Source organism: Myotis daubentonii, chromosome 9, assembly GCF_963259705.1.
Source record: "Myotis daubentonii chromosome 9, mMyoDau2.1, whole genome shotgun sequence".
In the NCBI taxonomy this organism is placed as follows: domain Eukaryota; kingdom Metazoa; phylum Chordata; class Mammalia; order Chiroptera; family Vespertilionidae; genus Myotis; species Myotis daubentonii.
In genome coordinates, this window is record NC_081848.1 from 52611615 (window position 1) to 52622067 (window position 10453).

Here is a 10453-nt window from a genome sequence, read left to right on the forward strand (position 1 = left end):
AGATGAAGCGGAGGGGAAAAGCAAGGGGGTCTTGAAGAGCCTGTAAGAGTTTGCCAGTTAGAGCAGGAATAGTAATTGCAAAGGCACAGAGATACCAAGCAAAAAATGGGATGCAGATGGAGCAGAGTATAAGGAGAGCGGCAGGAAACCCCGCTGGAGCGGTGGGGACCAGGCCAGGAAAGGTCTAGTGGCCCTCTGAGGATTGGAGACTTGGTTCTGTAGGTTTAAGCCAGAGAGACTTTCACAGACATGTTGAGTGGTTTGGAGGAGGCACAAAGCCACTTACTAAGTTTTGTCTGTAGCCTGGGAGAGAGATTATGTGCCCCCTCCTCCAGCACAACTTGAGGGGGTGTTAGGACTTAAATCTCCCCACCCGAGGCTACACTGCTGAATAAGCTGATCCCAGCCAAAACTGCAAAACCATCAGTAAACCCATGAAACAATGAGATGGGAAGATCCATGGTTCAGTCTTGGGTGCAGGCCAATGGATGGTCTTTGGATTCCCTAGAGTGGGTGAGGAAGGTGCCTGCATAAACGTGAAGGTTAAGGGTATGTCGTTACACTGTTTTTAAAAGCACAGTTCACATTACCCTTTTCTTCTCTCTTCCTTAAGGCATTCCATCTAGGGCAATGAGAAATGCACATACAAGGAGCTATCTGACAGTTCATGAACTTTCTGATAGCAAGCTGCTTGCACACCAAAATGCTGTCTGTTGCACATGGTAGTTGGTCGGCTAGTCAACACTCATTTGAGCCCCACCAGGTGCCAGGCAGACACTATGCCAGGTTCTTCTCCTCCATGAAACTCAGCATAGTATTGAAGGGTCATAAATGTGACTGGTTCTACAAAGCAGTCATATGGAGAAAGCCAAGGAAAATTTTTTTTTTTAAAAAAAAGATCTAACCTTATATCCGGGGTTCAGGGAAATTTTCTTTGGGAAGGGCACATTTATGTAGGAAGAATAATAAATTACACTTGCATTTACTTAGTATTTGGGAAGGAGGCTAAATACCTGGGGAGCAAAGCATAAGAGAAAGAAGTGATTAATTGCAACTTGCATCGTTGCTGCCTTCAGAAGCCACCCCAAACAGTAGCTACTTAGAAGTCATGTATTAACATGATTCTGTGCTCAGTGACTTGGGCTGGCTCAGCTTCAGCTGTGGTCCAGCTTCAGTCCTTCGTGTGGTTACTATCAGCAGCTGGCTCACCTAGGGCTGGAAGGTCTACACAGGCCTCGCCTGCATTTCTGGGGCCTCAGAGAGGGTGGCTGGGGCCCATCCACAGACTTGCTCCATCAGTCTCACCAGGCTTTCTTATGTGGCGTGGAAGGTCCCCAGCAGCTATTTTTCCAGCCATTGGCAAGTCATATAATCAAGCCCCGATTCAAGAAGTGGAGAAGCAGACAGCCCGGTGATGGGAGGAGCTGCAAAGTATTTGCAGTCTATCACCTAGGAGCTATCAGTTCCTAATAGGGACTCTAGCCATTATTTAATTCAACAACTCATTTCGTACAAGAGCAGAGGAGAAGCCCAGACAACCAGATGTGACAGCTGTTTGCTAGAATTCAGCACCCCTGTGCTGCCCCAATGTCTGCTGGCCTAACCCGGCTTCTCGTGCTTTCAGGCTGTAGGATGCGCCCCTGGACAGCCTGGTCGGAATGCACCAAACTGTGCGGAGGGGGGATCCAGGAACGCTACATGACTGTCAAGAAGAGGTTCAAGAGCTCCCAGTTTACCAGCTGCAAAGACAAGAAGGAGATCAGAGCCTGCAACGTTCACCCTTGTTAACAGGGGTCCAAGTATCCAGGGCCCTGCTCGAGATGCAGAGTCACCGGTGGCTGGATCGTTTGTTTGCTTGTTTGTTTAAGGCAATTTAAATCGTGTACCCTAGTTGTCATTTCCGCCGTGTCATTTGCCCAGTGGTCTTGTGGGTGCCGGGGACAGCCTTTCTGTATACTTGTTGGTGGGCACAGGCTGAGCAGGGCTCCCTCACCCTCAGCCGGTCCTCCTCCAGCACGAACGTGTCAGCCACCCTGTACCACACGGAAATGTGTCCCCCCGAGAGCATCCACCTGGGTGCAGGGCAGAGACCTGGCCTCCAGGAAGAGGCAACTGTGTCTGGAAATGACTCTGTGCCTCAGTCCCGGGGTGCAGCAGGAAACACACCCCTCAGATAAAGAGAGCAGATCCCCTCATTCTCTCTGGCCCGCCCTCTCTTGCAAGAAGCTATGGTTTGCTCATCTCTTTTCCCTTAGTGGAGTGTGAGGTCCTTTGTTGAGTCTCCTCGGTCATCAATAGTTCTTGGGGAAGACAGAGACGGTAGACAGGAAGAGGAGCATTGAAGTTGGATGGCTTTCTTCTTTCACTGAGAAATTCCGAATACCTTTCTCTTTCCTGATACTGGTTCCTGATAGCCCAAAGGAAATGATGGCGGATTTATCTGAATATAAGGGTGCCAGTTCTTATACCTGATGCACAGGGTCACTAGTCTAGAAAGGATTTTTGCCTTGTTTTGAGTTGTTTTTTGCCATGATTCTCCTAGGAAGCCAGTCTTATGACGTTTCCAGTACTAGGTCCTCACCAGAACCAAGGCCCAGGCAGCAAAAGGGGCCTCACTAGCAAACCCAAACCTGAGTTTTTAAATATCTCCCAACATGCATCTAGACCTTTACATTTTCAAACCAATTCTAACATATTTTACTTATGCAAAACAAACATGTGACTCTCCCCACAACCCACCATGCCATTCTTCAATAAAAATATATCTCTGTATTTTAAAGTTTTTTTTAATCATAAAATTTTATATGTAAAGTTTTTTCCTTCTTCTGTAGACAGAAAAGGTGTTGCTAAGACATTTAGAAGATAGGAATCTAGGGAGAAGAGAATATGACAGAATCAAGCTGGGCAAGAAAATCTGCTGAGAAGTTAAGCCTAGGTCAGCACTCCACCCTGGGGTTCTGGTCCTAGGCACACCTGTAGGGAAGGCCGTGGGTCTCCATGCCCTCCCCAGCACTCATCAACACCAAACAGGGAGACTTGACTACCAAGGATTAGTGTAAAAGGACATTTTGTTGAATCCATTGGCAGTTCTTACTCATTTATTAAAATTCCTTTTGTTTCCGTTGCAGGTCTTTTTCATTATGCTTTATCCAAATATGTATCATGGATGCGATGCATACAATGCTCTGAAAGAATTTACATTAAACACATCAGGATATTTTCAAACACAACATGTAGTATATGCTATAGCCCCGAGTCTGTGTTATTTTCTTTAACCCAAGAGGGACTGTTCAATAAAAAACTCATTTGGGTCTGTCTTTTGTGTTTTTACACGAATGAAGTGTCAGAAGGTTGGGTCTGTTTACGGTTGTTATCCACCTCAATCCTATTCAGCTAAGGAGTCGGATTTTGCTTCCTCATTCTGGAGGCGCCATTATTGTCACATCTTTGAGTTCCTGGAGCTTTGTTTCCAACATCACTGTTGTAGCCCTTTAGTAAACCGCTTTCTCCCCCTACAAAGGAAGGTAATATAAATAAGAGGCTTAGCCCTAGCTGGTTTGGCTCAGTAGATAGAGAGCATTAGCCCACGGACTGAAGGGTCTGGGTTTAATTCTGCCCAAGGACATATACCTCAGTTGCAGGCTTGATCCCTGGCCCTGGTCGGGGCACATGCGGGAGGCAATCAATCGATGCGTCTCTCTCACATCGATGTTTCTCTCTCGTCTCACCCCCTCCTTTCCACTCTCTCTAAAAATGGAAAAATACCCTCAGGATTAACAAACAAAACAAAAAAAGAAAGAAGAAAGAAATAAGAGGTTTAATTTTCATTTGGACAAAAATAAAAGTAGATACAGCATCTGCTCTCTTTGGCACTATTACTCTTCGCTATCTAGAGGCATGCTTCCTCTCAACCCATGAAAGTCAAAGTTCCGCCGAAACCGGTTTGGCTCAGTGGATAGAGCGTCGGCCTGTGGACTGAAAGGTCCCAGGTTCGATTCCGGCAAGGGCATGTACCTGGGTTGCGGGCATATCCCCAGTGGGTGATGTGCAGGAGGCAGCTGATCAATGTTTCTCTCTCATCGATGTTTCTAGCTATCTCTCTCCCTTCCTCTCTGTAAAAAATCAATAAAATATATTAAAAAAAATTTAAAAAAAGAAAGTCAAAGTTCCTTAAGGTGGTGATTCCTAAGTAACTCAAAGGACAGGCCACTCCAGTGTCTCATGTTATTTGGTCCCTAGCGGGTACACTTTTAATCCTAATTTTGGAGCATTAAAACCAGGTAACTGGTTAATGGCTGAGAATGGGTAACATCTTCCTTGTTAGATAAGTGTTATTTCTTTTCCTTACATGGGGAAATTTATAAGAAGTGCCAAACCTCTTTTTTTTTTTTTTTTTTTTTTTTTTTTTTACCAAAGTCTTGTGTTAGGTGATTTATAGTTTTTGACTAACCAGTCATTTTGGAAATAAAGACTTTTTACTACAAAAATGAAATTTGTTTGAACTTGCACTTGAGATAGTAAACAGGTCATAAGACACCCAACAAACCTTGCCATATAAAGAGAAGCTGTAATTGTTGTATATATAGTTTTATCAATGCCAGACCAGCTGTAATTGAACTTACATCCACATTTTCAGATTGGATTACATTCAGAGAGGGAGTCCCTAGCCAGACACTGGGTCACCCACCTACCACCTTGCCAATGCATTATTTGAAGGAAAACTGTTGTAGCAAATGAGAAAAAAGCCTGAGCTTCTCCGGACCCAACACTGAAAAAAATTAAAGACTTTGTGCTGTTTTTAATGTGAACTTTGTGTATTAAACATGTTTCAGGCATACTCAAGTCTGTGTACTTCTTCCAGGAAGGGCACATTACACATTCTCACGGGAAACTTAGTTGAGGTCAAGTCCGTGGCCAAAATGTCAACACACAAAAATTCTCCATGTCAAGGTGTTCCTGTGACCGCACAGCCCACACTGCTCAGGCAAGTTTAACGGAGTTCCATATAAAGTGTACGAGGACATACAGTCAGTTCCTTTTGTCCCACACAGAGTTAAACGGCTATATCTTAAAGGAATGGGTACCATTGTCCAAACAAGACGAACTATACATATTTAACCCCTAATTACAACACAGAATCAAGGAAGACACAGACATCCCACTATTAGTTATTTGGTACCACTAACCTTAATAACAGAATGATTCGTTTTGTTCTTTACATTGCCCAAAGTCGAGAATGAATGAAAATAAAATAGTCCTTTGGAAAATGAGTGAGATGCTCTAACAAACTGTAAATAGCAGCTGAACGCAAATGAGCGTGAAGCTAATTCTTCATTTTAGATCTTTTGAAATCTATGAGCGCAAGATCTGTACTAAAATGTCAGATTTAAATAATGACATCCTGCTTCAGACACCCTGTCGGTTCAGGTTTTATACACTCCGCAGGGCAGAGAGGCAGATGTCTCCTGATGGCTGAGCAAGAGAAACCTGGGTTCAAACACCCCTGTGCCCCTGAGAAGCCGCGAGAAGTGGGGGCAGTTATTTGAGCTTTTCTGGTCTCAGGCTTTCCTACAAGCTTTTTTACATTAAAGGATTCCATCCCACCTCCACGATGTAGCCAATTCTCATCTTGAGAGCAAGTCCTGATGGTATCCTGACATAGGAGCCATGGAAAGCCAGTTTTACCCACCAGTCCTCACTTCTTTATAAACCAGTGAATGCCCATTTTGTGTTGAAGCTGGCTTGAGTTCCATGCCTGTCACTTATAACAGAAAATGTCCTCACAAATAAATTATAAATGCAATACTTTGACCCAGGTTATCATCAGAGAGAAATGCAATTTCAGACTTTCCACTTAACATTCATAATGTCATAATGTAAGTTAGCATTCATTAACATTTACTCAGCGTGCTCTAAATACTCAGATTATGTTCTTAACTACTTCCTGGCTTTAGAATTGATTGGTAAGAGTTTTCATATTTTAAGCAGTTGTATGTTTAAAGACTTCTCTTTTATTTCTAACTTGGGGCCCAGTGCACGAATTCGTGCACCTTGAAAGGAACTGTGGGCTGAGGCTGCGGTGGGCACAGGGGCGGGTCTCGGCTCAGCCTCTGCACCCCTCACCGGCCCCTCCCACGCAGCCCCTGGTCCCCTCTGCTGGCAGCTCCGCTCCCACCACCACCCCCACATGCTGACGGCGCTGGCCCCACTAGCACCCATTGATGGTGTGGAGCAATTGGGGCTGGCGCTGTCAGGGGGTACGAGTAGCAGCTGCTGCCCCGATTGGTCCTCAGGAGCAGGGGGAGGTGGAGAAGCCCTCAGGGGCGATTGGGGCTGGCAGCTGCCTCTCATACCTGCTGCTAGCGATGGTCCTGCTCACACCTGCTGCCAGAGCCAGTCCCTCTCGCACCCTCTGACAGTGCCGAGCAAAGAATTTTCAGTAACAACCAGAGGCTTGCCCTGATGACAGCAAACAGCGCCCCACCTTGGTATGGCACCCTTGCTCATCTGCCGGGAGCCGGTCCATGCTTGCTGTTTCAAGAGACCTGGCATATATGGCATACTTTTCTTAATATGTTTGCTCACCTTCTTGGCACTATGTGTTTTAACCAAGGTCACCTCTCCGAGAAAGGTTGAATCCCCAGGTAGGGATTTTCCCCTGAAGTTAGGGAGGGAATAAAACCCCTCAACCAAGTGCCAGGCAGGTAATTAATCCCTTTAACTACGAACAATCATGCTTAAACTACATAATCTTTTCTCCCTGGAATGGAGATAAGAAACGCCCTAACCTTTGTAATAGAGATTGATAGGATTGAATCAACTGGTATAAATACAGTTGTAACAAGACAGAAACACTCAGAACTCAGAACACAGAACTCATGAGACAGAACTCAGAACACAGAACTTAGAACACAGAACTCAGGAGACAGAATTCAGAAGACAGAACTCAGAACACAGGGCTTGGAAGACAGGACCAAGAGAGACAGAGCCTAGGCACAGAACCCACACAGAACGTTCTCTAGAGACAGAAGAACTTCGCTGGAGAGAACATGGCAAAAGATCCTGGACTGAACCTGACTACAGAAATGGGCAAGAGAACCTGACTAGAACCTGGTGACTGAACCTGGCTGGAGAACCTGTACAGAACCTGGCTGGAGATCCTAACCAGAACTTCACTGGAGATCCTGGCTGGAGATCCTGGCTAGGCTGCTGATCAACTGAACGCTGTCTCCGTGTCATTCCTTCTTCGCTGACTCCGTCCTCACCTTTGGGGACCCCTGGACCCGCTGGGGTTGGACCCCGGCACTCATCTGCTCCACCATCCCACCATGGCTGATGCCCACCATGTTCCACGCTCTGCTGCCTGCTGCCGATGCCCACCATGTTCCACGCGCGCCCCCTGGTGGTCAGCACATGTCATAGTGATCGGTTGTTCGGTTGTTCTGCTGTTCGGTCTATTTGCATATTAGGATTTTATATTTATATGTAGATAGCTTTAAGTATTAGCAAAGGGGAAAAGTGCAAACATATTCAAGACTACTGACTCCATTACATTAGTAGTGTCTCTTATTTTTTTTTTTTTAGTATTGGCATGTAACGCCCACTGCACGATCCTAACCTGGAATTTACTGGCCTGTCTGGGAATCAGAGGGCCACTTGTGAAAAACACCCGACTCTCCAGCACCCTTACCACATTAGTGCTGCTCATAGCAAGATCTGCAGCCTGAGGACGCCCTCAGCTATTCATTACCATCCTATTAGATGCAGAAATTGGAAGCAAGCACTTAGAACATTTTATAACAATTTGACATTGCACGATTTCCAAGAGATGATTGTTTTTATAGTAATTCATTTTTATTACATTTAGCAAACGTATGTCCACAGGAGTAAAAATGAAAAATTTAAAAAACTGGCCCTTTGCCGCAGACAGTCCGGGAAGGACTGCAAAACGCCATCCTCACTCGCCAGTCAGAAGAGGACACAAGCATGCGAACACTGGGCTTTTCAATCTTTCGAATGCTTAAGCATCTACATAGTGATAACTACCTGCAGGCTTCTATGCCTACATTATCTACAGTTAAGTACCCTGCACTGGCTCTTTTTCTTAATCCTCTAACATCCCACCCTATGGAGTAAGATAACTGCCCCACTGCCCACAGAATTTCTGAGAGGAGTAACTCACGCTTACTTCCTCCACTTCTTCATCCTCCAATCACACCTCATCCTCCTATAACCTGGTTCCCATAACCAGAACCGAAACAAATCTCTCAAAGTCATCAGCAACCTCTGACACTCACTGCTGCTTCTTGCATGCCTTTCACCACCCCCTCGTCATCCTCAAACATATGTCTCTTGCCCTGGCCGGTTTGGCTCAGTGGATAGAGCGTCGGCCTGCGGACTCAGGGGTCCCGGGTTCGATTCCGGTCGGGGGCATGTGCCTTGGTTGCGGGCATATCCCCGGTGGGGGTGTGCAGGAGGCGGCTGATCGATGTTTCTCTCTCGTCAATGTTTCTGACTCTCTATCCCTCTCCCTTCCTCTCTGTAAAAAAACAGTAAAATATATTTTTTAAAAAATGTCTCGACTATTTCTCCAGGTCTGATGGTTTCTCATGGCTTTTGGTTGCCTCTTAATCTTCTACCCCCAATATTCATTTTCCCACCCTTGGACCTTCCCTCAGACAAACTGTCTACTTCCACTCCCACCTCTTCAATCATTAGCTCAAACTAGATAAATTCCAAATCTGTACTTCTAGTCCTAGCCCAGTGATGGCGAACCTATGTCACGCATGTCAGAGGTGACACACGAACTCATTTTGTTGCTTGATTTTTCTTTGTTAAATGGCATTTAAATATATAAAATAAGTATCAAAAATATAAATCTTTGTTTTACTATGGTTGCAAATATAAAAAAATTTCTATATGTGACACGGCACCAGAGTTAAGTTAGAGTTTTTCAAAATGCTGACACGCCGAGCTCAAAAGGTTCACCATTACTGTCCTAGCCTCTTCTTTCGAGTTTCACTCCCCATTCTCAAATGCCGCCTGGACTAACCTCGTGTGTACTGGCACAATCACCACATATTTCTATTGCTAGGGGGTTGCCTGTGCTCCTTATTCATTCATTAGGTAGTTTTCTGCACATGCCAGGAAACCTGAACATAGCAGTAAACACAGCAGACATGGTTCTGCCCTCACAGAGCTTGTGACCCTATGGTGCAGGTCAGGCAAGACACATAAAATAACCACAGATGGTAAGTGTCATTAAGTAAACACAAGTCAGTATGATACTAGAATAGGTGGTCAAGAGGGCTCTTTGAGGATGTGGCATCTAAGCCAAGAGCAAAAGGATAAAAACAGCTCACTGGAGTGGTTGAGTGAAGCAACTGATTTGGAAAATACACGGAGTGTTCCAGAGGGCAACAAAGTAAATCAACCTGAATATAAGTGAGAAGCAGGAAGATGACAGTTCCTTGTAGACTATGGTAAGAAATTTAGATATTAGGCCAAGAGCACTGAGATGATGACAGGCTTTAAGCAGCAGTGTGACGTTTAATTTATGGTCTAACAAATATCCCTTTGGCCACACTGAAACAACAGCTTTGTCGGGGGGAAATGGAAATGAATTACTTCCGAGTCCACTGTAGTAACCTGGCTGTAAGATAAGGGGCTTAGACGAAAGTGGCAGAACAAATGGAAAGAGGACAGGTTCCATGATTCCAATAGCCATACCTGGCAACCCTTCCTTCAGTCCACACTTCTCTGTTGTTCATACCTCCGCCAGAGGAGATCTAGGCACCCCTTGCTCAGAACCCTTGGCAATTTTCCATTATAGACAGAAGGACCATCCTATTTGAAGTCCTCCACAACCCACGCTGAGTCTACTTTGTCAGTATGTTTTCCTCACATTTAAAATCGTTTTAGGTTAAGGTTCCAATCCCAGAATACACCTTGCTATCCTGCCAACTCCGTGCCTTGGCCCAGGCTTGCCCCCAGTCTTTCCACCTCCTCTCCCCGCCTCAAATCCTACCAATCCACAAAGTTCCGGCTAAAACACCACTTCTAATTAAGAAGCTCCCCCAGATTTCCCAGGAAGCATCACTTCTGAACTTGACAACTTTCTGCATTCTTCTTATAATCTGTCTTATCTCTACAGCCCCAACATTTTTTTTCTTTTCTATTTTTGTCCCTCTTAATCTTCCTCCACTAGATATTGAATAATTTATAGGAAGAAAAAGCTCCAACATATCCATTTCCCTAAAAACACCTAGTAGTCTTGTATAAAGAAATCTGTTTACATTGAAATACCCTTTTTCTAAAAAGTACTTTGAAACTTTATAAACAGTCCCTGGTTAAATATTCATAAGTGGTGAAGTGATGTTGAGAGCGACTGCTTTACCTTCAACTCCTGTTTACCTGCCGGTCACCTGTTCAAAGGGAACATTATGGATAGGAA

The 10453-nt window shown here is 44.9% G+C and overlaps 1 protein-coding gene across 3 annotated transcripts in view; it reads left to right on the forward strand.

The window, feature by feature from the left end:
• The window catches only part of SPON1 (spondin 1), a 258257-nt gene extending 254944 nt beyond the window's left edge, over positions 1–3313 (forward strand). For all 3 annotated transcript variants that reach the window (XM_059708972.1, XM_059708971.1, XM_059708973.1), the window contains one exon: positions 1625–3313. In XM_059708972.1, the coding sequence (XP_059564955.1) occupies positions 1625–1788 (164 nt within the window). In that variant the 3' untranslated portion in view covers positions 1789–3313. The remainder of the gene's footprint in view (positions 1–1624) is intronic.
• Positions 3314–10453: the final 7140 nt, after the last annotated feature.